The 25,747-nt window shown below is 36.7% G+C and overlaps 2 protein-coding genes across 3 annotated transcripts; one reads left to right on the top strand and one right to left on the bottom strand.

Moving 5' to 3' along the window:
* Positions 1 to 540: 540 nt before the first annotated feature.
* Positions 541 to 13,123, bottom strand: LOC112509245 (U-box domain-containing protein 34-like). Its single transcript, XM_025114101.1, has 11 exons — positions 12,923 to 13,123; positions 9,716 to 9,790; positions 8,563 to 8,785; positions 8,226 to 8,320; positions 7,811 to 7,932; positions 7,269 to 7,451; positions 6,866 to 7,184; positions 6,314 to 6,412; positions 5,071 to 6,184; positions 927 to 958; positions 541 to 609 (listed from the first exon to the last, which is right to left on the bottom strand). The coding sequence occupies exons 1-11, from the start codon at positions 13,121 to 13,123 to the stop codon at positions 541 to 543; spliced, it is 2,532 nt and encodes an 843-aa protein (XP_024969869.1).
* Positions 11,486 to 24,591, top strand: LOC112509787 (telomere repeat-binding factor 4-like). 2 transcript variants are annotated; one of them, XM_025114940.1, is made up of 8 exons: positions 11,486 to 11,919; positions 16,687 to 16,880; positions 17,031 to 17,070; positions 19,631 to 19,873; positions 20,787 to 20,980; positions 21,625 to 21,709; positions 22,623 to 22,706; positions 24,046 to 24,591. In XM_025114940.1, the coding sequence occupies exons 4-8, from the start codon at positions 19,724 to 19,726 to the stop codon at positions 24,589 to 24,591; spliced, it is 1,059 nt and encodes a 352-aa protein (XP_024970708.1). In that variant the 5' UTR covers positions 11,486 to 11,919; positions 16,687 to 16,880; positions 17,031 to 17,070; positions 19,631 to 19,723. The 2 variants fall into 2 exon arrangements, with proteins under 2 accessions (XP_024970708.1, XP_024970707.1); XM_025114939.1 differs by having other exon boundaries at positions 16,402 to 16,880.
* The last annotated feature ends 1,156 nt before the right edge of the window (positions 24,592 to 25,747 follow it).

Below are 25,747 nucleotides of genomic sequence, written 5' to 3'. Positions count from 1 at the left end.
TAAAACATGGAGAACCGAAACATTTGACCAAATAATTACGTATGATGTTATAATTTTATTGGTTGAAAGTATAAAATTCATTAAATATAAATCATGTAAATTAACTAATAAGTGAAATATAATGGGCTTAATTTGGATATTATGTGATTAATTAATCGCACATAAAAAATTAAAGAATACATATTTTTAAAATTATAATATACGATAGAAAATATGAACTATATTTTAGTGCTGTATTTTTTATGTTAAAGAGCAAAGTCTCATTGACTTTTTCCTAAGTCCATTACCAATAAGAAAATAGACACGTGTATGTTGCTTGGAAGTACTAACATTACATACACCATATGAAAGGGTGTTCAAACCCACTAAGGTTTTATATATATAACGATTATACATAAAAGAAGGATAAAGAGTTAGAAATCAAAAAAGAAAATGGTCATATTATATGTTGTGATTTTAGTGTAAAATCATTGTAATTTATTGTTTTGTGTTTTTTTATATGGTTAATGTTATTGTTATTGTTTGGTTTCATGGGCGGAACTAATAAGGTGCATATGGTGGCATGTGTGACATGTCACCACTTTGTTGTCTCGTTACGGTAGAAAAAATCTACAACATTTTAATATGTCACAATGTTGATTAGATATGTGTCATCGATTTGGTTAAATTAAACAAAAAGAAAGGTGCAAACCATCAGTAGCAATGCTTTTAAAGTAAGAGAATGGTCTTAGGTTCAAGTCTTGGCAAGTAAATTGTATTTCTTTTAAGAGCAAATTGTATAAAAAAATAACATACTTTAACTTAATTCATATTTTGGGTAACGTATTTTCAGAACTTTCATTTTGGTACCTAAGATGTAAAGTTCTAAACATTTAAGGACCCGAGTAACTAGTTGAAACATTAACCGGTTATCATGTTGATGTGGCGAGTGATGTGGTATCCAACTTAGTATTATTTGCTGACGTGGTTAGTGACGTGGATCTTTTTAATCTAAAATTAGTCTTCAACCCGTAAACTTATACGGTCACACACAAAGAATATGTATGCTTTTTGTTAAAAAAAAAAAATATATATATATATATATATATATATATATATATATGTATGCTTTAATATGATTGTTGGATAATTAGAAACCCAAATAATATCATGTAGTTATGATATTGATTATTAATTATTACTAGTAGAATAATTAAAGTATGTATTAAAATTGTAATTATGACAATTATAGGATTTCATGTGTAAATGTATATTACATCAGGTTTTTGAGCTAGCATTCTCTTTACGGTGGTCTGATCAGATTCTACCAACAAAGGTAATTTCCTAAACACCCTCCCCTCCCCTACAAAAACCAAAACCCAATGTTTTGTTTTATTCAGATTTAATTGTGTGATTGGACCTGTTAAGAGTTTCCTTTTTTATAAGTTTTGTAAAAAAAAAGTTACATAATTAAATCAATTTTTAATTACTGTATAAAGGTTATTTTTAAATGGAACCCTTCAACATCTTTCTATAATTTCGAACCAGAGGGATTATTTTCTGGTTTCTTCCGGCCATTAATAAATTGATTCCAGACAGTAAGATGGATTTTGAACTAAGAAATAGACCTTATAAACTAACCTCAAGCTCGATACCGTAGAAAGTTGCTGAAAGCCTTCACTATCCCTTATTGCCTGCAAAAAGTACAAATTGATTCAAAGTGTATCCTTAAACGAGTCTGCGTAAACATCAACATGACACACTTGAGGCCTTGACCGGGCTTTAACCAGGGCTTTGACCGGACATGTTTCCAGGTTTAGCCAGGCTTTTTTAACCCGTTAAAGACCAGTCCTAGGTTCAAAAACTAGGACAAAAACGGGCTTTCGCCTATAACTGGTGCTTGGGCCGGGCCTTTTCTGGACCGGTTATCGGTCATTGCAAAGTCCAAAATCAGTTAACTGGTCTGCTGTGCATCTCTAATTAATCCCACAAACTGGTCGTAGAAATCTGTTTCTTCTCTTCTTTCATAATCAAATACAATCATAGCTCCAAAATAAAATGAAAACTTTGAACATGAAGTACAGGCATGATACATCATCAAAGATGGCAGTTAACATTTTTACTTGATCATTTTGATGGGAGCCGGTAGGGCTGTAACGAACCTAACGAACACAAATGGAGGCTTGTTCATGTTCATTCGTTCGCTTAACTTAACCGTACAAATGAACAAACACAAATGGTAAACGATGTTCATGTTCATTTGTTAAGAAAATGTGCTTGTTCGTGTTTGTTTATGTTAGTTCATTAAGATTCTAAACGAACTTAAACAAACGAACATAGATGAACATAAACGAACGAAACAGAAAACAATCATCATTACTCATCACTTCGTTCCTCAAAAATAACATAACAATATGGAAAACCAGGTACATTGAAGAGGAATAGAAAAAGAAATTCTAAAATTTTAATTTAATTAATAATTTTACATATTAATGTCGTGATATTAAATTTATATATATATAAAGAAACATAAATGAATGAACATAAATAAACGGACATTCATGAACATAAATAAACGAACAAGACCATTGTTAATGTTCGTTCATTTAACTAAACGAACAAAAAAATGTATTCATGTTCGTTCATTTATTAAATAAACGAACTTCCAGCCGTTGATTGTTCAGTACGTTTACAGCCCTAGGAGCCGGTCCATATCTTAGGGACCATAACCATTAGACGGCTAACCAACAACTAAGGGGTCGTTTACAAATGCTTATTGAGCAAGTGCTAACCGCAAGAGAATTATCCTTACTTACCTAATCATGTAACATTCTCAGCTATCAGAATGGATTGTTGGTAAGTGTCTTAAACTCAGAAAATGTTTACTGGGTAAGAGTCTTTTTCCTCACTTATGGGGTAAGATTTTTGGTCCTTATTACGCCTCTTACTGGGTATGACTCTTGGTCCTTGTCGTGCTCAATTGGTAAGGTAAGTGATACGAGTAAGCATTTTGTAAATGACCCCTAACTTTTATCGCATTCAAATAAGTCCATTAGAAAGAATACTATTACCAGGAACTTTAAATGATTTTAAGCCAAGTAAACAATGCAAGTACCTCCCATTTTGCCTGTTAAGAAAGAACTAGCACCCTCCAGAAAAAGGTAACAAGAAGGATTGTACATTTAGTGGAGTTTTATCAACGTCCTCGAAGACAACCGAAAACCCATTAAGGATAGCCTGTAGATAGCAGAAAACGGCATTAAAGCTATCGCTAACATGATCAAGACTTTATATACTTTAAAAAAAACATGATCAAGACTCATAAAATTGATTGCTATGAAAAAGAAACAAAAATGAACTTAACCAACAGAAGTAAGGGGTTGTTTGGTTGGTTTTCCATTAAGTCCTGTATGGCTGTGTGGATTAATCTGTCTGTATATATTGGGAAGGTTTTTATTTGGGAGGGATTTTTCATAGATGGAAGGAGCGAGTTTTTTAATTGGAGGGATGGTTTGGAAAAAGGAACTTGGTTTCCTGCATACAGCTTCCCCCTCGAAGCTTACTGAATAAGCCACTTTCTATATCATTAAGCACTACCGAAAGGTCGTGTATAGCTGACTAAATAAGCTGAGTCGCATTAAGCTGCTAACAAACAGGCCCGAAGGGAACCAGGCTGCCACCAAAATTCACCAGGTTGTCTTTTCATCAATTTGATCATCCATGTCAATAGAAAGAACTGGGCAGGGGAAAAAAATCTAATAAACGAACTTAATTGTAATCATTCAAATGTGAGTAGTTAATACTCAATCAGCCAAGACTGATTGGTCCTTTCTTTCTTTCAGTATATAAGTTATTGTTCCTTATAATTTAGGTTAACTTGCATGAAAAAGTAACATATTTTAGTGAGATTCCTATCTTGGGTAATGTCCTTTCTAAACCTTTATCGAGATGTAAAATAACAAACTTATAAGTACTTGGGTAGGTACCCGGTCAACTAAAATGATGTGTAATTTTTAGATAGTGACATGGAATTGATGACCTGGAAACTAAAATATTTTCTTAACAGTATGATTTTTTTTTTTTGCTTAACTGAAAAATACATATTTAAGAAAAGAAAATAATGACGCGGATTGTTTTTTCTTAGTTGGCATTTAATAAATAAGTAAATAATACCACACCAATAAAAACCTGATCCTAGTAATTATTTGCAGACCATTAGGTAGCCCGGGTACATATTTTGCATTTTGGGTACCAAAATAAAGATTTTGAAAGTACGTTATCTAAAGTAGGAATTTAGTACTTTTTCATGCAATTTTCCCTATAATTTAAGAGAGAATTTAAATTAGATGGTCATTATTTTGTCATATTTGGCATTAAATGCAGAAACAACATACCTTGACTCCCATGACCCGGGCTAACCTGCTAATGAAAGCAGTTTTGCCTGCACCAGCTGGACCATAAAGAAGAATAGGCCCTCTGATTCACTGCCAACAGCATCTCAAAACTTTTCTTCACAGCAGATGTTAAAACAAAAGTTCTTCAAGTATTAGGCATATCCCTAATATAAGATAATAACCCAGGAACTGAATAGTTCATGCATTATTCATGATGAATAACCTTAAATATTCATAAATATTGTTCAACATGTATTTTCTTCATGAATAAATTTCGTGATCATCATCATTAATACACTAATAGTTGGTTCTTAGGTTCCCAAAATATTTACAGTTCTCATTCGAATCTGCCCCTATATATATACCATGTTGATACGAAATAATTTACATAAAAATACAATACACCATTTCTTGGGATGTTGCTCAAGTGAATTGATGAGCTTCATATGATATCTGTACATGTATATTGTTCAAGTTATAGAGTTGCACTCATCTTCATATCTTATCACCATAATCTCCTATAATTTTCAGCCGATACTGCTGATGCCATCCCAAGAAACCTGCAAGCACTCATCTTCATCTTCATATACTTGATGTAAGCAACAAACATAAAAGCTGGCTGATAAATGGCATCATGGTTAAGAGGTAAAAACTAACCAGATTCGTAGTTGATCTTCTTGTGTTCTTTACGAAGCACCACCAAGGTCCTTAAGCCGTTTCAGTTCAGGCAATATGACTGAACCAAGGTCAGGTCTGTCCTTCTTTCTCAACTCACAGCATTGCAGAGCCATTTTCGCCAAAGACTGTGTATCGTCAAGCGGCCAATCGGTCACGGCTTGATCAAGAACATTTAAAAGGTTCCCTTCCTTGATGGCCCTCGAGACCAGGTGGGTTAACCCCATTGGACTCTTTGCAGTAATGATCTGTAGTAAAATCACTCCAAACGAATATATATCGGATTTGGTACCCAGTAGCCCTGTCTGTTGATATTCAGGGTCGATATAACAGAATGTCCCTGCAGCCGCCGTCATGTGATATTGGGTGGCATCATCAGCCACTTCTGGAGGGACCAACCTGGCTAACCCAACATCACTGATCTTGCTCACATAGTTTCGGTCCAGGAGAATGTTGCCAGGTTTAAGATCACGGTGCACCAGTGGTTGGGGTCTGGTTTGATGAAGGAAATGAAGGGCGGTTGCAATTTCAACGCATATTTTAAAACGGACCCTCCATGGAATTGGTGGGGTGTTGCTTTTTCTAAAGAGGCGATCTTCTAAGCTCCCATTTTCCATATATTCGTATATAAGACAGCCGTATTCTGGACAGGCACCAAATAGGAGAACCATATGAGGGTGTCTCATACAGCTTAGAACCTCGACCTCTTTTTGGAACTGAATTTGGCCTTGTGAGATATCTGGTCTTAAGACCTTAATGGCAACGGCAATATGATCCAGATAGGCTCTAAAAACAGGTCCATATCCTCCCTCGCCAATTTTTAAGGAATTAGAGAAGTAATCTGTGGCAATTTCAATGTCTTCGATACTATATTTTCTATACTGAATGGTACATTGGGTCAACCTAACCATAAGGTTCTTCCTTTCCGCTTCCTCGTGTTCGGCTTTGAGTTCGGCCTTTCTTCTCTTTTGGGTCTCCAGTTCTGCAAGACGTTTGGCCATTTCTGCTGCCTCTATGGCAGCTTTGCTCTTCTGTTTCTCCATCTCCACTATAGCTCTTAATGCAGCTTCCGCTGCCTTGGCTTCCTCGGATTTGAGGTATCCTTCTGCTGACATCTGTTGATTGATCTCAGTTGCCTAAAGGAACCCATCAACAGGTTTTGCTTCAATTTTTGTTTTTAACAAAGTAAGAAACAATAGGACCTGTTTGTGTTCCTCTCATGGAGACATTTAAGATATTAAGCAAGCTTTAGTTATAAAACCTGCCTTTTGTGTAGCATTTGCTGCTTCTTTGCACGCTGAGTGATACGTGTCCATGGTTCTCTTCAGTTCAAGCTCTAATCTCCAGATTTCATCATCTAGTTCCTGCATTTAATCAACTTACTGAGAAATTGAAATTCACCTTGCAGTGCAAGATTATAAATTTTGTGAGAATACATGGAACCTATTAGATTACACTTTAAAAGAGCCCTTAAGGAGAGAAGGGAGGTTCCAACATATATAGAGGAGAAATGGTCTAAGTCTAGCTGATGTAGGACTCCAACACGTCCACTCCAAATTGGAAGCTAGACGGGGGCAGATTGTCCTAGAGTGTTGAGTACAAATTGCCCCAGGGTGGTAGACCTTGGCTCTGGACTCTGGTACCATGTGAGAATATATAGAACAAATTAGATTACTCCCCAAAAGAGTCCTGGAGGAGAGAAAGGAGGTTCCAACATATATAGAGGAGAAATCGTCCAAGTCTAGCCAATGTGGACACCAACAAATCTAATATTATGTGCCAATCCACTCACAAAATTGTCTAGTGATTGAACTTACCGCATTTTGAGAAGAGATGGACAGCCCAGAAGCATCTAATATCCGTGATTTGTCTAAAATCTCGTAAGACATGTTGGCTTTGGAGCCAAGTGGCCCAAAACCCCTGAGGTCAGATCTTCCGTCAAGACTTGGTCTTTGTGTGATCTGACCATGCAGCTGATTATTGGGACTAGTTTCAAACTCTCCTGGTGGAGTCGTACTTTCTGAGAACTCGTCTCTGGGAACCGTGAGCATAAAATCACTATAATCCAACCGTCTCCCAGTGGTTCTTGCAAATGATGATCTCCTGAACCTGGCTCTAGAATCGGATTTGCTCCGGCTGAACAAGCAAGAAAATCAATAACATACGAGTTCTTGATAGATATCAGGAGAGTCTAGTGGGAGTGCATATATTCTGACTTACAAATCCGTTTCTCCCAACGAGCTCTGTGTTGCTTTTGTTGATACAAAGAAGGTGTTGGAGGTAGGAGTCTGAGTCGCAGATTTCATTTTTTGATTTTTTTTTTTAGAAACCACATAAAGATTACAAGTGTCCGGTAAGGATCTTTGTAAGTTGCTAGCCACATCTGAACTGCTTCTGAATGCCCTGTGGATCCATAATGCATTCCATTAGTATATATCAGGAAAAAAACAGATACAATTATCTATCTTAGAGTCCCACATCACGCATCAGGTAGACTTCAACATTTCTCCTTGATGTATGTTGAAACTCCTCCTCTACTCGGCAGGCTTTTCTGGAGAGTAGTCTAATGGGGTTCCACATATTATCACATGTTATTAGAGCCAAGGTCTACCACTTTAGGGACTCGATTTTGGGGCAATCAGTACTCATCTAGCCCCCTCACATGTCTAGCACTGTCTCGACTTGGAGAATAAATACTGAGGTTTCACATATTTTCACACTCTACATGTGCATGCTCAAGAGATAGATAGAGAAAAAGAGACCTGGTTAGACCTGTCCGGGATGGGGAACCAACCACGAGATGGCTTATGGCGTTCCTAATGATGTATAAAACAATTGCACTCGGAACATCTGAATCCTGGAGAACAACCTCCTTTGTTCTAACCTGAAATCATAGAATCTACAAGCTTGACCATTTATACATTTAGCTCATACAAGGCAAGTTGTACTTGTGACCTAGCAAATGCTGAAGATAAATCTCTCTGAGTTCATCCTACCTCCAAAAAAGTTTCACTTCAGAATTTTGAGCGTTAAATAGACTCTTTTAAGGACGAACAGATCGCATAATCTCGCCCTAAACGCTTGAAATGACAAAGAATACAGAAACAAAAACCATATCGTCTTGGACAGATATCTATAGAATAAATAGTGAATTAACAATAGTTTGATGGAAATTACCCCTTTGCGAGCACAAAATGCACGAAAAGGATGGAAAAACTGTTGCATTTCATCTTGGGTAGGGGGGCGACCATCCTTGCCCATCCCAGCATCATCTGAAACACCCAATTCAAAAATATATCTGATGTTAACCTCACACTTCTAACGGACATTCATAGATCTATACGATAATGATCTCACCTTTTGGACAATAGCAATAAAAACATTCAACATTAATCCTAGCAAAATTGGAAGCTCTGTGTGATTTACCAGATTAGCGATTGACTAATTAGAAAACCCTAATTGACGCAATAGATGGACAAAATTCATGGTGATAAAAGTGATTCGAGGCACTTACGAGGTAAAGTGGTTTGAGTGACGACATGAAGAAGGGCAACACAGGACATCTTCTGGACGACGTTCTCAAGAGCCCATTTAACTGCATATTGGCTGTTTTTATCTTTATCAATTGCTATAGCTGTGGTTATGGCTCCGCCAATGCCGTCCATGGTGGTTTGTCCTCCGCCGGCGATTCCCTTCACTGACCTGAGGACAGCCCGATCTCCCACCGGCGGCCAATCCTGAATTTATACCTAATCTGCGGTGGTTTTCTTTCTCCTTCCATGGATATCTTTACTGCCTTACAAATCTGGTGCCGCGTCCCGATTTTCCCGCGTAAAAGAACCAAACTCAGCTTCAAGGTTTCTTTTAGACACTGTGGCAAGTTTTCAAATTTTCTCTCTTTGATATATTAATTTAATTTTTAGGGTTGTTTGAGATTGATTATGAAAGTTGTTTTTAACTTATTTCAGTTTGATATCGGTGATAAGTTGTTTTTTGGTATTTGGATACGGAAAAAAATTTGTTTATACCGGTGCCAAACCGGTAATAAGCTGTTTTTGATAAGTTAATCCTTCCTGATTTATAAAAAACTTTTTATTACCAGTTTACAATTTTAACTCTGGTTTATTTAACTCCGATTTGATACTACATAAGTTAATAAGCATTTTTACAAAAAAACATAAGTTGTTTTAAATAAGCAATCTAGGGGTGTTTGGGATTGGTTATTTAAAATAACTAATGTTTTTTTTAAGTATTTATTAACTTATGTGGTATTAAACTGGAGTTTTGTAAAAAGTGTTTGAATTATCTTATAGCGGTACTAAAAACTTATAGCGGTACTAAAAAGTAATAAGTTGATAAGTTTTTTTTAGTATTTGTCAAATTTTGCTTATATATGTAAAATGAACAAAAAAATCTTCCATATTATTGACTTGTTGGAGTGTTTGAGATTGCTTATTAACTTATTTTATTTTTTAACATGTAAAATTTTATTTTTCATCATTTATAATAATATCTTTGACAAAAATTTATATCAATGATATTAATAATTTATATCAGTAAGATTAATAATTAACAAACATTAATAAAACAGGGTTAAAATAATAAAATGGTAATAAACAGTTTTTCATAAGTCATGAAGGATTAACTTATCAAAAACTGCTTATTACCGGTTTGGCACCGGTATAAGTAGTTTTATCTTTCCTTATCCAGACACTAGCATTTAGCTTATCACCGGTGTCAGACTGAAATAAGTCAAAAAAACATTTAAAATAAGCAATCCCAAACACCCCCTTAGTTTTTCTTTCTATAAAATTTGATTGACGGAGGCCACATTTACCATATGTTTATTCGAGTAAGTGTTTATCAAGACATATTTTCTTATCGGATAATATGATAAGTACAAAAAATCTTACGTGGTAAGAGTGAAAGCACAGACCGAAAGTCTTACCCGGTAAGTGATTGCGACGACTCTTACCAAGATTAGCGCTTTCCGGTAAATTGTTACAAACGATGTCGTTTTTGTAGACTAAAATATTACCCGATAAGTAAGTGATAGAGTTGAGTTTTACCGTAAAACGCTTACCAGATAAGTATTTAGGTAAGTGGCCCCTTACATATGATTTAACAATCTCCTTTCGAACATCTAATTCACCTTAGGTTCGTCGATCCCTATAGAGCGAAAGAGATGTCTGGTTATTTGATAGTGTCTTAATGATATAAAAAATCAGTAAGCTTTTAAGGAACTTTATGCATAAAGTAGGGGTGTGAATTGGGCGGGTCGGACGGGGGTTCGGGTGGGTAAACCAAAACCCGATTGGCTTTCGGGTACGAAAATCAAGCCCCGGCTTTTAGGTTTTGGATTTCGGATTGTTTTTGGGATCGGGTTGAGGTCGGTCGGGTTTGAGTTTAGTTACCTATTCTATATTATAAAACATTTGACAAAAAACTATTAAAAATCATTTTTAATACATGAAATACTGTTTATTAATGCATATTACTTAAAATTTAATATTACAAGTAAAATGTGTGTATGCACGACTTATTAAAACTTCATTTTTGAATTCGAGTAACTGACTGCAAATAAACATACTCAAACATAGGATAAATATATAATTTTAAATATAAAAATCTAAAATATAATTAGAATAATCATTGAGTTATAACATAATCATTCTTATAAAAAATTGTATTGTTGGGTAAAAAATAAATCATTTCACTATTTGACCTAAACTAAATCATAATAAAAGTGAATTAAAGAAATCGTAAAAAAAAACAAGAACTTCTAAATAGTTAATTTGATATTAATATTAATATATTTTTTCAAATTTTTATGTTGTCTTCAAATTTATTTTTATTCAAACGTAAAAAATATTATCTTTCTCAAAACCAAGTAAACCGTATTATATAAACAAAGACAAAAGATAGAATTAAAATTAAGATGTATCTCGTTGCATTGCGTGAGTACCCTTCTAGTAATACAAAATATATATGCTCAATCGATTTTGAAGATGAATTAAATGATAAATTGATAATATGCTTGGAAACTATAAAAAAGCAAGTCTGACTATAACTTTTATAATTTTCAAAAGACAATTAGATAAATTTATATATTATTTAAAATATATATGTATATATATTTTGGGTTTTCAGACGGGTCGGATCGTAAAAAACCAAACTTAACCCGAATCCAAAATTTCTTGTGTAATATATGAAGATAAAAGACCAAATCCGTAATAATTGACATAATTTAGGGACCAAATCCACAATTTACTCAAAAATTATTGAAGAACTTTTAAAATCCGACGGGTCGATTAGTTTTTGGCACGCTTTTCCCACACTCATTTTTGTTCCAAAAGAAACTCTACTCCAAAAATGGAGATTCGTCCGATTATCCCTCTCCACCACCACCACCACCACCACCACCACCACCACCATGCTGTGGTTGTCCTGCCTCGCCCCTCTTCAAATATACCGGTCGCGGTGATCATCTCTGATGAAATACGCCTCCGCCGTTGAAAAATCCAAATCGACTAGTGAAGGGTTGCTGAAAAATGCAAATCGGGGAGAGAGAGAGAGAGAGAGATGACCGGTGGTTTGGGAAATAGAAGGTTGACGGTGGTGGGTTCGATATACAAGTTTTGAGTGCGTTCGTCCCCTTCTAATTTCGCGGAGTGCCGGACAAGTTTTTTTCGTCCTGTAAACGCGCGGGAAAACCCCCGTCGATGAATAAGAAACTGAAGGCGCCAATGGACTTCGGAGGAGTTGAGAAGTCTCGGCGTCGGTGCAATCAAGACGGTGAGTGGAAGGCTTGAAGAACATACTTACGGATCACCATTTCGGTCGTTGCCTCGCTATTCGATCTAGTCTCAAGGTGTATATATTTACCTTCCGTTTTTGTACTAAGCGGTTATCCTTTTCACCGTCTTCTCGCTAGTTGCAAACCCTACACACACCTATTGCAAGCAAACTTGATTTGATTCTGCTGATTTTCATGCGAATTAGGAAACGGTTTACTCCCTGCATGCTATCGTGATATCTAATAAGAAATAATTCAAATAGAATAAGGTTGGCTTAAAATGGTGTCATATTAATTATATATTCATCTACCTTGCAACTCAATCTGCCATATTAATGGATCATTGAAATGGGAAGGACTTGTCCTACTTCTCCCTTGCATTCATGTCCAAAACCATGTCATAGGGGGGAAAAGAACACTTATGAGGTTTAGCTATTGAATGGACTGATGCCATAAATCATGAGATGTTATTGAAGGTTATTCTCCATGGCTTGGTAGGTTATACATAGGAGCACATAAATGTAGTAAACTCAAACATCAATTGCAAAACCTTTGTGTGTGTATCCAAATTTGCTTTGGTTATGTCATGAAACCAACATGGGGAAAGTATAGTCTGAAATGTACGAAACCAAATCAAACCAAACATACCCTAAATATCCCATGCAAAGGAAGGGGGTAGGATATGAGCAGACCTTACCTCCGTCTCAAGAGACAGAGAGATTGTTTCCACGAAGACCAAAAAAGCACAACACAAAACACACCAAACATACCCACTATTTATATTAAAAGATATTGCAAATCTCTCTAAAGACTTTAAACCCTCCCCCAACCCACCCTCCACCCTCCCGACCCCCATCTTGTCTGTAGTTGTGTAAGCAATCAACTACCCTTATATTATGCCTCCAAGAACTCCTATATGAGGTCGGCCTTCGAGAGTACTAAGCCTCGTGTCTAGTCTTAACTGCTCACCCTATGTCCTTCTCGGCCTGCCTCACCTGTTTATGCCCTTAACCGTGATGCCATCCGCCCTCCCATCCGGTTATGTATGTGGCCTTCCCCACAAATATGCCTAAACTACCTTAGCCTTCCTTCTCAATTTGTATGATATTGGTGCGACTCTTAGCTCAGCTTGAAAAACCTCATCCAATATTCTATCAAACAGAGTACAGCCACATACCATCTCAACATCCTTATTTATGCTACATCCACTTTTCTCTTGTGCTTTTTTCATCGCCCAACATAGCGACCCATGTAACATAGGTGGTTTGATGCCCTTCATTTTTAGCAGACCTGTCATTTTTCAATTTTCAATGTCCTATACAATCTTTCCCCCTTGTGAATTATAAATCCCAAATACTTCAAATTGTTTTTTTGGGCGCTCTTTGATGCCCAATGCTGACTATTTTTCCCTTTTTTGTTGCTCTCTTTATTGAAATTGCCCCAAAGATATTTCGTCTATGAAGTATGAACGACTAATGTGTAACCCTTTTGGTTCCAATACCTCCCTCCACTGTTCTAACCTAACATTTACTTTTCTTCTCGTCTTCACTACCAGGGCAATGCCATCAACAAACAACATACTCCAAGGTACACTTCTTGAATTTCTTGGGAAATCACATTACCCTATCTACATTGGGAAGTATCATGTTCAACGACCAGTGTACCTGTACATACGTACATATCTTGGATCACTTTAACGTACCTCCATGGGATCTTTCATAACCCTTCTCTAGTTATACGAGCAACTTTTGTAGGCCTTATGTTCTCTGTACTTTCCAATAGGCGCCTAAGGAGATGCATTGCCTCGATCTTTGACCTCTCTGGCATGAAGCTGATCTTTGATGTTGTCGTTTTGTGATGCACTCTGCCCTCAACCACCTATTCCTATGATTTGATCGTGTGGGTAAGAAGTTTTATGCCATGATAACTACCATAATTTTGAGCATCACCTTTGTTCTTATAGAGCGATACCACCGTGCTAGGTCTCCACTCTCCACTCATTCGACATCTTTGCCATTGCACTTCTGCCTCCCCTAGACATTGCCGCACCTGAATGGGAATTTTAGAATCGGAATCAAATGATTGAACACAGGTTTCCAACAATTCGAGAAGCTGGAGGCCTCCCAAAGGCTTTCACCAATCTCAAACACAATAGAATAATTCGTCTCCTCCTTTCACTGATCAACTTCTTATTTATACTAGGTAAAAACTATTAATCGACTTCAATAAAATGCTTAACCTACTTGTACCACTGCTATAACCACTTGTACAATTTTCCCACAACCCACCTATTTGACTTGTTCACCGCAACCTACCCTTATTGACTTATTTGACCACATTGTTGGGATGTAACATCATCTCCCTTTCTGAATCCACATTGAATAACATGTGATGTTAACTACCCTATCTCCCTTTATCCTCATTCGACATTAGAATCTGTCCGTCTACATCCATAACATACCCTATGTTTTCTATGTCTTTATGCCCTTGTTTCCTGGCCCTTGTCAAATAATATATTCCCTTCCCCCCCTCCTCAATATTCAGCTGGACATCTCATCTTCTATGCTATTAAAATCGCGATTATATATCGGATATCAGTCCCTAGAAAGATATTGATGATGAAATATCGGTTCCGATAATATCGCCGATATTTCATCGATATTTTGATGGAAAAATCGGTCCGATATACCGATTTTCTATAAGGTAAATGTTTGGGCTTAGTTTTTTGGCCTCTTTATTTGGTCAACCAGTCAACACATATATTAGGTCTCATGCTTCTTCTCTTCTCGGTTCTTCACAGTTCACTCTTCTTCTCGGTTCTTTCAAGAAATGAACGTATTAGATGATGTTGACTCGGATGCCGAACCTATTGCTTGCGATTAGCTTGTTTTTGAACACTTCTCCTATTTTGTTTTGTGAGACTTGTTTATGTGATGTTTTAATTTTGAAACTATATTTCTAAACTCTAATTAATGCATATGACATGTTTATGGATGCATACATATTATATATATATATATATATATATATATATTCTAAGAAATACTATATTAACCGTTATTTTGGATCGATATATCACCGATATAACCGAAACATCGAATATCGGTCCTGACCGTTTGTATTTTAACCGCAGTAACAACATAGCTCATCTTGTCTTTCGCCATAGCGAGTTTGCTTATTTATACCTTTCCCTCACTCTACTTATCTCTTCCTCTTCGCTACACTGACATCAACTCCATAAAGCGAGTTTGTTTTACCTTAATCTTAACTTGAACCTCTTCACTTCACCACCAAGACTACTTCTGAATCCGTAGCCCTCCTTGTTAGCATCTCTTTGGCCACACCTTTGATGGTTTGAGCCACAATACTCCACATTTGACTAGCATCCATTATCGGGTTTGCTCTGCTACTAAAAGGGCCTTATCCTTGAACATCTCTGTTGTCGCCCCTTCAAGTTTTTCTATATGATTCTTGGCATAGCCTCTTTCATTTACCGTTTCTGCTTGCGTATTCAAAGCTAAATCTATTGCCAACAACTTGTGTTGCAACACACATACCTTGCCTGGAAACACTTTGCAATCCATGCCAAGGTTCTAAATAGCGTGATGCGTGGCAGGGTGGCGATGTCAAGCTTCAAGCCTTGCGTGTCATGCTGCTGCGTTTTTCAAGGTGTGACCTAAGATGGCAAATTTGTATGTCATATATTTTTATATATACATATATCTTTCCTATTACTGTTCAATGAGATAATGATATTAAACAATGTATATTCATGTTAAAAGAAGAAAATCATATATATTGATATCATGTGAAGAGTTTGTGATCAAAGATTCCAAATAGAATTCGGAAGGGTTTTACTGCTTCGTTTTAACCGTGAGTATGTGACGTTTTTGTGTGTGAATTTATGAATTTTATGAGTGAGATAATTAGGTAAATATGTAGAAGTATAAAACCTAAAGTTAAAAGTGTAAAGCACATAAGGTTTAAATTATTTAAAAAAAATTAAAAAAAGAATATAGTGACATCTTGTAAAAAACGCATGCCATGGCACGTGTCAAGTCGCCATAGCGGGAGCCTCGCCATACACAAACGCTATGGGCTTTATTTTGACGATGGATATGCGTCTTACGCCATGACTTTTAGAACCCTGATCCCTGAACATCCCGCGGCTGTCCACACTTCAGGATGTAGTCAATTTGAGTGCTAGGCCCTTCGCTCTGAAATGTGAGCAGAGGCTTCTCTAAAGCAAGAGTTTGAAATTAGCAGTTCACATACAATCGCAAACTTTAGTAACGAACAATTCTTACATTTCTTGCACCATAGCCAAAATCCCCATGTACTCCTTGGCAACCGTCAGGGCCTTTACCAATATTACCGTTACAATCGCCTGCGATAAAAAAATGCTGGTCTACCAGTATGCTTTCTACCAAATCATCTAAGCATCATGATATATATGCATTTGATAAAACATGAAACAAGTAGTATTTTTTGTCGACATCTACCAAGAATATTCAACTGCCTCTACCTTATGGAACACTACTTTGGTCCCATCTATAGGTCTATCATGTCTGCGCATAACATGGATCTATGGTTACAAAGTTGTGATAAGAGATCCCTATATCCCTCCTCTCACAGCCACCACCAGCAACTTGAGTTGTGCATCTTATTCCATGTTATGATCACTTTAAAGTACAAGCACTATGCAGTTGGATAACTGCTACAAGATCAAGAATGCATCCGTGGTACTGAAACATGCAGACAGGAGGATGCTAGGGCAAATAATCTTGTTACTGCAATATGAAAAAAAAGGCTGAAGAGGTTCTGGGTCACTTGTTGCTACAGAAACATCGGACGATGCCACATTATGTGCTGTCTATGCGGTTGCTGTGGCTGAAAAACTTGGCAGATGATGCAGCTGAAGCTTGTGAAGAGGCAGGTAGGCTTGCAGAGAACATAGAAAAGAGCATGGCAATGCTAAAGTTGGCTGAAGATCCCCATGAACAATGTGGATTACCTTACCCCATTATAAACGAATTGTAAGTCAGTAGTTTTTCTCCCCAGCGCGTATGCGCTTTTTATTAATAATTACCCACTACAATCTCTCTGAAGAGAGAAAGGCATTTACCTTTATCTTCAATCTCAAAATTTCTTGTTTGAAACATTATCATATCTATTTGACATCACAGGTTCAGAGGTGGATGGTTATGCTGTCTCCATAAAAGTGTTGTAAGTGGGCTCGGTTCAAGCAGTTATGTTTGCGTTAATGATGTTTACTAGAAAAGTCTTGGGGCATTAGGGGCACCCAGACCATGTTTGCTCTTATGACTGAAAATCGAGTCTGAGTCAAGTTGATGGTTCTTTGTCGATGGTCATGTGGCATACTTTTTTTCCTTCTCGTGTAAACATATCTTTTTATGTGATGCAAAATTAAACCTCTTGTTTTCGTTTAATTTATGATTTTGTTGTCCATGTTTTTTCTTGCTCTTCTACAGTTATTTAATGCGAGAATGTTGTCTATAACTTTGTGTGCAAATAAGTATCATTAATCATGATATAACCAGCAATCTTGAATATTGAGAAATAATTTACGATGGAGAAAACAAACAAGTACTTGTAATGCAGTTAATTTGATTAGGTTATGTCATCTCTAGTGACACCTCTCATGCTCATTTTTTCTTGTCATTTCACTTTTGTTGAGCTATGGGTAGTTGTCACATACTTTAGGCTGTATTTGAAGTCATCGCACATCTGAGAGGAAGCAAGGTATGGATAACGAAATGTATGTTTTCAGACGATGCCACATGGGAGCTGATCTTACTGAAAGAATGTTTTTGGTTGCAAGTGGGGATAACATCTAAAGTTAATACGAATCCTGACAGCAATCTTGCATGATAAAGGTCAAATTAATTGCTAAATGGTACTCACAAATGTATCGTTAAGATTATAATAAGATCTCTAGTCATGTGGCTAAAATTACTTCTTTTCAATTAGTTATTGCTAAGCAGCTACTCATCAAAATCTCAGAAGTTAAATCTCCTTCGTGAATGTAGATCTTGAGGGGGAGACTTTAATGGAACTGTCTCCTAGTTTTGTGGTTCATGAGGCATCTCGAGTTTGCTGGTTACAAAGATCATTATATGGCTTAAAGTAGGCTCCACGAGTCTAGTTAGGCTCTAGAAGGTTGGATATGACATAAAGTTCATATGACTATTCAACTTTTCTGGGAGAAAAAAAGGGTTGTTATGGTCTTCCATGTCATGAACTTGTTATTTCTGGAGATGCCTAGTTGAAATTGCAACTTTAGAACCAAGGAGTGTCAAACAAAGGATCCTGGAGAACTCAAATTCTCCCATGCTATTGAGATAGTTAGGTCTCAAAAGGCATTTTATGTGCCAAAATAAAGTACGTCCTTGGCATTTTTGTAGAGGATGGTATGTTTGTCTGTGAGGTTGCCATGGTTCTTAATGTTACGCTTCGTCTAGAAGACAATGAACATTTTTGACGATCCTCACATATATCATAGATTAGTTGGATATTGAACTATTTGACAATCACTAGGCATGATATCGCCTCTTCAGCAAGTATGGTGAGCTGGTTCATGTACTCCCCACACACGAGTCATCGGATTCACATTTGCATACTTTGATATTTGAAGGGTACTCGAGGAAGAGGCATTTTCTTCTCGTGATATCAATTTCTAGCAGAGCTTCATGGCGCACACAACTTTTGTTTTAACCTAGGTACATTGTCTGTGAAAACGGTGGTGGAGCCTCTAAACGTTCAATAGAGGTGTGCCTTTGGGACTATTTATTATCGAGGAGTTGCACATAAATCACTCAAGCTCCTACTTAATGCTTTGTTGGTTGTTTCTACATCCTCCTATAGAACTTGAGAATGAATTTTTAACAATGAGCTAGAGAATAATCTCATGACATCCCTTTATTATTGAAGTGGTCAACAACCAGAATGTCACTACCATATCCATCCACTAAGCAAGTAGTTATGGTGATTAAGTTTCGCTGTAAGCTTATATGATAATAGCTAAAACTAGAAAATGAATTACCTAGTGTAATCGGAACTGATGATAATAAAACTTAGAATGAGAGCCCGAAACATATACACATCTACCATGTACAAATATTTAGTGTCCAGTAGATTAAGAGGGATAACGATTAACAGGGTGAAAGCTTAAGAAATGTTCTTGTTATTGTCGAAATAAAGAAATAGTTAATTTAGAACAATTAGAACAGTTTGTCAGATTTGAAAATCATTGCACATTAAGAGTAGTAATACAATGTGATGAAGTAGATTTATCAATTAAAATTATTTTGCACATAAGGCATGTAGGATCTATTTGAATTAAAAAGTACATTTTGTGCTTTTGGCAACACTAATCAATAAATCATTTGAGTAAGTTGAGGTAAGCTATACTTATGATTCATTAAGGTGAAAATGCATCTTTAAATTTAGCACATCTTATATTTTGAAGGAATAGACCAAATCTACTTAAGTCATCAAAATAAGAGCTATGCAACATGTTTGCTGGGTGAAAAATAGGGAAAATTTAGTTATTGAGGTTGAGAACAATGATGATCCATAGTTACCTTGGAAGTGATAGGTTCTCATTCAATCAATTTTGTGTTATTGGAGAATTGATCTAACGGTTGGATTGAGTCCAAATTTTAGGATATAATGGATATCCATAGCGAGATGTGGTAGTTTTGATCCGATACATTTCATGCTCTTGGTTTTTTGATCTGACGGCTGAAATGACTCATAACTCTAGGTTTGGCAAATAAGGTACCCTCTCCCTTTCAATCTCTATAGATTCTATAAACGGAGACGACCGGCGGCCAAAAGAAAAAACCCTATTGAGTAAATGGCAAAACAAAAGCAGAAGTGGACGACTGAGGAAGAGTATGCGTTGTGTGCCGGTGTCGAAAAGCATGGCCATGGCAAGTGGAAAGTCATTCTCTCCGATCCCGAATTTGCTTCTTCTCTGGCTAATCGCTCGAACATCGATCTCAAGGTTTTTTTCTTTTCACCATGTTTTTGTAATTCCTTTTTCATTTTTCCTTTACCAGTTGTTTACTTGCAAGGCCTTGAACTTCTTTTATCATAAAACTGATTCTGCTTGTCTTTGTTTTATCTATCAAATGTATTTGACTCTTATATATGCAAATAACAATTGTGCAACCTACAGTTTCGGATTGTTATTATTCCTCTTTGAAACATATATTGATTTCATGATAACATAGAAAGTAATTCTAGATCTGCATACATGTACAAAGGTCACAATTAATTATTGAATTATTACCTTCACGTGCTTCATTTACAAGAGATTTTAGATTTGATATTTACCTTGCAAGATACACCTTCTACAAAATTTCAAGTTTATATTTTTTGATAATGCATATCTTGTATTCATAGTTGTTAAAAGCGCGCTTGAGGCACGCCTAGGCTCTGAGACTCATAAGGTTAAGGTCTTGGGCTTCTTTAAATTCGAGGCTAGGCATATTCACGAGGCTCACTAACGGACTGCATCTCGGCTGAGGTGCCTTGTGGGCCTAGGCACTTCTCACTGGAGGCTTGCACTTGCTACATATTTGAGTTGTGTGTAACTATGTATGTTTGTGTGTGTATATATATATATTGATAAGATATGCCTCGCAATCCTGAGGCTCGCACCTAGGCCCCCGGACCCCTTAGCGCCTAAGTGCGTCTTGAGCCTTTAACAACTTTGCTTGTATTTTTCACTTTGAATAGCACTCTCACAAGTGATTCTGTCCCTCCCCCCACTCCCACCCTCACCCTCCATAGAAGAGAGAGAGAGAGAGAGAGAAGAAGAAGAAAAGTATAGGGTTTTGGACTTATGGATGGAAGTACCGGAGCATAATTTTCCAACTGATACAAATTGATCTTATTATCATTCTCATGCACAGGACAAATGGCGTAACCTGGGATCAAGTGGTGGCATGCCAAGCAGCAGAGAGAAAGTTAGACCTCCTAGGTTAGAAGGAGTTGGTATTAACTCGCTCTTGAGTTCTCCGGAACCTTTATCTGCTGTTCCTCTCCTTGAGTATGGTGATATGGCTGAGCCATCCAGAAGCTCAGTGGATAGGAGAACAGTTCCAGAGTATGATCTTTTCATGCTTCTTGCTTTATATGTTTGCATTAGTTGCACTTAGTTGGTTTTCAGTAAGAATAGCAGTTATCGTGCGAAGGGTAAGATGGGATCTCCACCCTTGGACCAATCCTAATTATAGATCAATTGACAATAACCTTTTAATCTAATTCATGGGTTATCTTGGGCTTAAACTGAACCATTAGATCAACACTAATTAAAAAGTGATCAAGGGTCCAAATCCCTTCTTACACTTCTCACCTTAATTTCTATTCTCACACAATCCTTCGTTTAGTTGCACTAGCCAGTTGAGATTATAAATATATTTTAGATGCTTGTGCCATGTTATGAGTCCCTGTTATGCTACTATTATGAGTTTAAGGTCTATGACATAAAATTGTTTTAGTTAATAGAGATGGTATGTTAATGTTATATCCCATCAAATCGTGTCAGCAAGTTAAAATGCTGGTTTTGTATCTTTATTCTAATTCCAATGCAATTACAACTATATGAGAACTGGTAGTTATGTATTAGTGAGGCTTTTCAAAAGATTGCAGATGAAAACATTAGAAAGATGGTTTATTCTTCAATGTCTGTTTTGCTGTATTCCCATCAACGTCTAGGCAAATTCTTATTATGATGCTCTCTTTTACCAGGTACGAGGCAATGATCTTTGAGGCTCTTTTCAACATTGATGATCCGAATGGGCCTGATGCTAATAAAATTATGGACTTTATTGAGGTTTGATTATATCATTTTAGTTTACATCTTGGTTGGTTCCACCACCACTGGGGATTAGATATATAATCTTTCTTCTAAAAAAGGTCTTACATTATATATACAATTTTATATAGTCGAGGCGTTTTCTTGATTCATAGCTCCTGTCAAAAAGGCTTCGAGCTTTTGTTGTATGCCTGATATGGTTTATACAGAAGATGATGGATTGAGTAGTTACACATACTTATTGGTGGTTTTGCAGTGGCATTGGTCTTCTAGTAATACATGATTCATATGCTAAATTTGACGTGGTTGCATAATTCATATGCCATTTTGATTCTCTTTGTCTTTTGCTGTCCTCCACTCGTTTGTTTGATTAAACCGTGTGCTTCAAATTTTCTTATATGAATAGATGTGACTGTGTGAGTTTGATAGCTTTGACTCTAGAATACTCACATTTTGGATAAAAATATATAATCATAATTATATGAATCAAACTGTGATGCTGCATCATAAGATCTAATTGTGGGTAAAAGCAGTTACATAATTTACATATCTATTATTTGTTAATGGCTTGCTATCTTTTTTGTGTTATTACATGTCAATGTTCTCACTTTTCTTGTTCTTGGTCAAAGATGAAGCAAATGATGGTAATGTAGATCTAAATGTAAGAGAAATATCATAGATTCGAGAAATCTTGCCCAATTAATGTCCAGTGAATGGTGATGTTAAAATGCATTTTTCTTGTTCGATTAGTTCTGTGTTAGATTTTGGTTTGATCTCTGCTGAGTTGACTTGAGTCTGGATGCCTCCTCCTTCAAAATAAATTTTCATCTAAAACATAATAATAGACCTAAAGATGAAGAAAGAAACCCGTTTCAGGAAATCTGGGATTCTCAATAATTGACTTTTTTATATATATTTATGCATGTTGTAGCTAAGGTATGAGGTACCCCAAAATTTTAGAAGATCAGTAACTTCAAAGCTTAGAAGACTTGTGTTGACAGGAGAACTCGAGAAGGTCAGCAACTCTTCTATCATTTTATATAAGTTTTTTTTGTTTAGTTATATATAGGGGCCGTTTCAAATAAGAAGGCTAAAAAGCATGAGAACATAAGAAGGAATGTTCATATGTGAATCATTGAAAAAAATTATATGCATATGTGAACGGATGTTACGGATTATTCAAATGGGTTTACATATGTATCTTCAAATAGATTTTTTCAATGATTCACATATGAAGCTTCTCTTCTTACCTTTTCATGATATTTAGCCTTCTTATTTGAACCCCACTAGTTATACACTCCCTCCGTCCTAAAATAAATTTCTACAATGAGAAGGCACATAGTTTTAGGAACATATAGTTATTACACTTTTTAATTAACAAAAGGACAATTTTACCCTTATGGAGAGAGAAATTTTCTCCATCTGATAATTAAGGGTAGAATGGAAAAGAAGATATTTACTTTTGAAAGTGGCCACTTATTTTGGGACAAAACTAAAATAGTAACGTAGACACTTATTTTGGGACAGAGGGAGTATTATTTAAAAGATAAAAATTAACGATGGGGAGGAAACTGACAAGGCAGCCTGTCTTTGCTGTCCGTCAGTGAGTTGAAACATTACCGGCAATCGAACTAATTATAAGTCTTAATTACCGAGTACTTTTAGGGCCTCGATCTAAAAAGAAACAATAAAACTAAATGACTGAAATGAAGGAACTCGGGGAATTGGACAGATGAGATTGAGGTAGGCGGGTGAAAGAATTTGGGAAGGTTTTAGGGTTTTAATTTGACAGGGGTAGTTTAGTCCTATCCAAGTCTAGTGGGCGTCAAATGCGAGGCAACAAGTTTTTGTATTGCCCTGTTATGTTCTATCCTGCATACCGAACTGCTACGATTTGGGATCATTACACCTATAGCTGCAATGTTTACAAATTTGTGAACAAGATCCATGTACCCCCCCCCCCCCCTTTTTTCCACCACCTCAGCAACATGAGTTAGGGGTGGTTTGGTTGGTTTTCCATCAAGTCCTGTATTTATAAAGACGTCTGTGTGGATTAATTTGTCTAATATAGATTGGGAAGATTTTTGTTTGGGAGGGTTTTTCACAGATGGAAAGAGCGTGTTTTTTAATTGGGAGGGACATGTTTGGAAAAAAACTTAGCTTTCTGCATAAAGCTCCCCCTAGAAGCTTATTGAATAAGCCACTTTCTATATCATTAAATTACTACCAAACAGTCATCAATAGCTGACCGAATAAGCTGTATAGTCCCATCAAGATCATTAAACTGCTAACAAACAAGCCCTTATTCCCCTTATTCCATCTAAGGATCACTTTAAACTACAATGAATATGCAGGTGGATAACTGCTACAAGTTCAAGAATGCATTTTGTGGTGCTGAACCATCCCAACTGGAGGATGTTAGAATGAATAATCCCGACAACCGCAATGGGGAACAACAGGCACCAGAGGGTTCTCTGACACCCCTTGCTACAGACAACACACCAGAGGATTCTCTGACTCCCCTTGCTACAGAAAAGGCGCCAGAGGATTCTCCGACGCCCCTTGCTACAGAAAACACACCAGAAGATTCTCCTACGCCCCTTGCTACAGAAAACGCACCAGAGGATTCTCCTACGCCCCTTGCAATAGAAAATGCACCAATGAATTCACCAACACCCGTTGCTACTGCACAAGAGCGTGCTCCGCCCCCCATTCCTACAGAAACATTAGAAGATGCTGCGCTATATGCTGTCTATGCGGTTGCTGTGGCTGAAAACGTTGAACAGGAGGCAGCCGATGCTTGTAAAAAGGCAGAATTGCTTGCAGAGGCTTTGGAAGAGAGTACGGCAACGCTAATGCTGATCGAGGAGCTCCATAAACAATGGAGTGAGCTCCATTAATGGCTGTTTTTTCTCTTTGGGGGCGAGGGGGGGGGGGGGGGGGGTTAACAGAGGTTGGAAAATGGAAATGGGTCTAATTTGATGCAACGGAATTGACCATGACTAGATACCGAGTAGTGAAACATTATTTGACAAACCAAAGGGTCAGAGTCCCAACAGTACTGGGGTTACTATTAGAGTTTAGTCACCAAAGGGGTCAAATTGTTTAAACCTGAAGGGCCATGAGTATATGCTATATATAAATATGAGTAAATTACATTTTTCATCTCTGTGGTTTGTTAAAATTACGATTTTCATTCCTATAGTTTAGAAATTACAGTTTTCATTCTTATGGTTTGTAATTCATTGTTATTTTTATCCTTATGACTTACAAGTTATTGTTGTTTTGGTCCCTCAGGTTTATTATTCTTTGTTGTTTTGGTCCCTTATACTTTAAAGATAGAAATTAGAGGAGTTTCATATGATTATTACTATGAATGAAGAAGATATTTGGGGTAAACATTAAGTCCTTATTAGGAATCGAAATTCGTAAGAGCTAAACCGTGTAACTCAAACTTATCTCGAGATCTTGGGATTTGAGGTGCAGAACAAATTTAAGCCTTTAATTTATGAGTTTATTGGCATGAGGTTTAGGTCAAACGAAATTAGGGAAGAGGAAGTGGTTCATCAAAGAAATGGAAAGAGCCGAAGGGGGACGTGAAAGGGGAGACATGATAATGGGCTTTTTCTTGATAAAATTACTAAAATACCCTTATGTAGGAGTAGGATAACTCGTGTAATTCAAACTTATCCCGAGATCTTGGAACTTGGGGTGGAGAACAAGTTTAAGCCTCTAATATGAGTTTACTAGCATGAGGTTAAGGTCAAACGGAACTAGGGAAGAGTAAAATAATCTGAGTTTTCTTGATAATGGGGTTTTTGTTGATAAAATTACTAAAATACCCTTATATAGGAGTAAAATAAACCGTGTAATTCAGGTTCGTGGAATTGGGGGCTGGAGAACAAGTTTAAGCCTCTAATTTATGTGTTTACTGCATGGTGTTTAGGCCAAACGAAATTAAGGAAGGGGAAGGAGGAGGGGTTCATCGTATGAAAACAAAGAGGTGACAGGAGAAGGGTTTTTTGTTGATAAAATTACTAAAATACCCTCAGATGA

The sequence above is a fragment of the Cynara cardunculus genome (genome assembly GCF_001531365.2).
Source record: "Cynara cardunculus var. scolymus isolate 2C chromosome LG 3, CcrdV1, whole genome shotgun sequence".
NCBI lineage: Eukaryota > Viridiplantae > Streptophyta > Magnoliopsida > Asterales > Asteraceae > Cynara > Cynara cardunculus.
This window is presented reverse-complemented; position numbering and strand designations above follow the sequence as displayed.